General features: G+C 36.4%; 1 protein-coding gene across 5 annotated transcripts in view; it reads left to right on the forward strand.

The window, feature by feature from the left end:
• Window positions 1–3,336, forward strand: part of LOC106876210 (cys-loop ligand-gated ion channel-like) — a 526,199-nt gene that overhangs the window by 448,992 nt on the left and 73,871 nt on the right. For all 5 annotated transcript variants that reach the window (XM_052971068.1, XM_052971070.1, XM_052971069.1 and 2 more), the window contains exon 7: window positions 1,260–1,307. In XM_052971068.1, the coding sequence (XP_052827028.1) occupies window positions 1,260–1,307 (48 nt within the window). The remainder of the gene's footprint in view (window positions 1–1,259; window positions 1,308–3,336) is intronic.

The raw sequence follows: 3,336 nt of genomic DNA on the forward strand, positions 1-3,336 counted from the left end.
TATATATATATATATACTGACTGGCGTAAATTCTTACATCAATAGTAAATTTCAGTTTCACGTGAAGTGGAAATTTTGTGAATCTTAAGGTGTCATGTCACTGTATAATGACTATAAATATATGTATTACATCATTTATATAGATAATTCTAAGAAATATCTCTTCATGTAGGAGTATCTTTAGTGTGATATTAGGCCTTTTTCTGGGTTAATGACAAATGTAGATTCACCAGTCGGAAAAATACTTCGAATATTACAAAATAAAACTTTCTTTCTGGGCGAGATACTAAAATGTTCCTGCAAAAAAGCTACTTGCTTGGAATATATTTCAGCCTGAAAAATCTGAATTAAGTTAAATTTAACTCCGCTGTAATAAAGCGTGAAAATGACTTGATGAAAACAGACACCGAAAGCGTGCGAAATCCAGATTGTTACTCTAATAATAATATGAATATAATTATTATTTCAAAGCATTTTCAGTCAAAGAAAAGTAATCTGCGGGGCTACCAAATGTATCTGCGTCAGATGAAATTCATTCTCAATATATTATCTTTACAGAATGATGTCTGGGTGCGTTTGTATTTGTTTCTTTAGCACTATATGAATTTGCGTATTGATACATATGCATACAAATATACATACACACTCACTTGTATTTATATATACGTGTTGTACATGGTTTTTTTTTTGCGTGCGCGTGTGTATGATATAACGTTTGTCCGTACCAGCTATAAAGATGACCAAATGCGATGCTTAATCCTATCTGGGTTTATCCGCAGGTGGCTTATTAGACCAATATTGGCATAAAATCTAGTGCTACAATGGGTGGTGGAGGCCCCTAAAATCAGTGTCAGGAATCCGATGAGACCTTAGCTTTAGATGTATCCACATTTCCTTTTATATATAGTTCCTTCCCCTACCTATTGTTTTTCGAATTCTCTCCGTATTATGAGGGGTTGCTAAAAAGTTCCTAGTTTGGGGCAAAAGAAAATACACGAGGATTAGTTAATTATGATTGTATTCAGCACATCCCCTTCTCAGATTCACACACATATTAGATCGCTACTTCCGTTTTTCTGTGCCCTGTAAAACAACTCGGAAGTTTGGGTTTCCACCTCGACCTTTCGCAATACTTTTAAAGCCACGGGCCCTCCAGCACCCTTCCCACCACTCGTATGTGTTTATGAATTTCATGTATGAATGCAGTTTATGCAATTATCTTATTCTCACCTATTTCTTTTCTCTATTTCAATTAACAGCCTTGTCATAAACGAAGAACGATGCAGCAAAAAGACAAAGAGTATAAGGTATGTGTTTCCAGTCGCTCACTAATTTTATTCTAAAAGTGTTATTGTTGACCATCTAATAACAGACACACGTGCACACATCATACATGTTCCACCGCACGCGTGCACGCACACATATACACAAAGGCACACCTATGAACATAATATAAGTTGTTGTGAAAAATGCACCTTAAAGCTAAAATAAACCTCGCGCTATATCAAATACATATACACACACAAACACTCACATACTCACACACACACACACACACACACACACACACACATAATTATAAATATCTCTATTTTGAATATAATGATTTATTCGGAACGTGTTTTAATATATACATGTATGTGTGTGTGTGAGTGTGTTTGGGCATGCGTACGCATATGTGTGTGTGTGTGTGTGCGTATGTGTGTGTGTGTGTATCTGTGTGTGTGTGTGTGTGTGTGTGTGTGTGTATAAAATCACTGTTGTTTCGCTAGAAGCGATAAATCACAGGACTCAGTAGAAATGTAGATTTCTTGTGAAATATCCACTGTCAGAATAATTTTGAAATGTGAAATGAAATTTTGAAGAAAACCATTACCTTTAATGTTCTTTTGTTTAAAAGCGTTTCTGAACGAAAATGCAAACAAGGTTGCTTCAAGCTCACGATTTTGTTTACATTTCTGGTTTTCGTGGTAACATTAGTATAAATGTCTGAAGCATCAAAATATATTTAGACGGTGGACATTTCTAAAGAAACCCAGCTTCAGTTTACACGCTGATGATCGCAAACGAGTAACTCCGAGTTGCTAAAATCGGAGATTTTCAGTTATATATGTATGTATATGGTGGATGTTTCCTCCTTATGCAGAGTCTTAACACCTCCTGAACCTACACCTTAGATCCATCATGGCGTGTGATGTGGGCCTTTTAAACCAGACATTGTATTGAAAAGACACCCACATAGATTGTATATGTAATTTGGTCCACCAAGAGCTGTAGTTGAGTTCTGATCTTTGTGAATCTTGAAATGTCTTTTGAGGCCTTCATTAGAATTGCAGATCTTACGGCATACACAGCATTAGAAGGTGTGCACAGATAAATAGGCAGAGTAGTTTCGTGGAGGATCGTTTTTCATGAGTCCGTCAATGTGATTTTAGTCCAGCAAAAGAAAGGCATGCTCTGTTACAAAGTGTGCAACCAGAAGGTCATTGAGATTCACCTTCTCGATCGCAACAATCTTCTTTAAATCTCTCATGAGTCATGCATGTGTCATACTGGCCTGCTCAAAAGCTTTCACTCCGCTCCACACTTTATATATATATATATATATATATATATATATATATATATATATATATACATGTATGTATGGGTGTGCCGTAAGTAGCTAGCTTAACAACCATATGGTTCTGGGTTCAGTCCCACTGCGTGGCACCTTGGGCAAGGGTCTTCTACTATAGCCTCGGGCCGACCAAAGCTTTGTGAGTGGATTTGTTACACGGAAACTGAAAGAAACCCGTCGTATATATGTATATATATGTTTGTGTGTTTGTGTATGTGTACCTATGTGTATATGTATTAAATGACATGTGTTTGATGGTGGAAGCATGTATATAAACGCCAAACATCGCTAAGCTGTGTGAACTTGTTCCAGAGAGTCTTAAAGCACTTTTTGCATAAAAAAACTAAAAAGTATATGGCAATAAATGTAATCAAAGAATCTAGTATTTCATTATCGATAAATCCATCGATCATTCTGACATATGTCAGATCATTCGTTCCATCAGAAAAGCCATGAAACAGTACTATCACTGAATCGTGCGAAAATTACCCACCCGTGTGATGTGGGCCTTTTAAACCAGACATTGTATTGAAAAGACACCCACATAGATTGTATATGTAATTTGGTCCACCAAGAGCTGTAGTTGAGTTCTGATCTTTGTGAATCTTGAAATGTCTTTTGAGGCCTTCATTAGAATTGCAGATCTTACGGCATACACAGCATTAGAAGGTGTGCACAGATAAATAGGCAGCTAAAATTGTTATGTCATGTACTTT

This window comes from Octopus bimaculoides, chromosome 10 (assembly GCF_001194135.2).
Source record: "Octopus bimaculoides isolate UCB-OBI-ISO-001 chromosome 10, ASM119413v2, whole genome shotgun sequence".
NCBI classification, from domain to species: domain Eukaryota; kingdom Metazoa; phylum Mollusca; class Cephalopoda; order Octopoda; family Octopodidae; genus Octopus; species Octopus bimaculoides.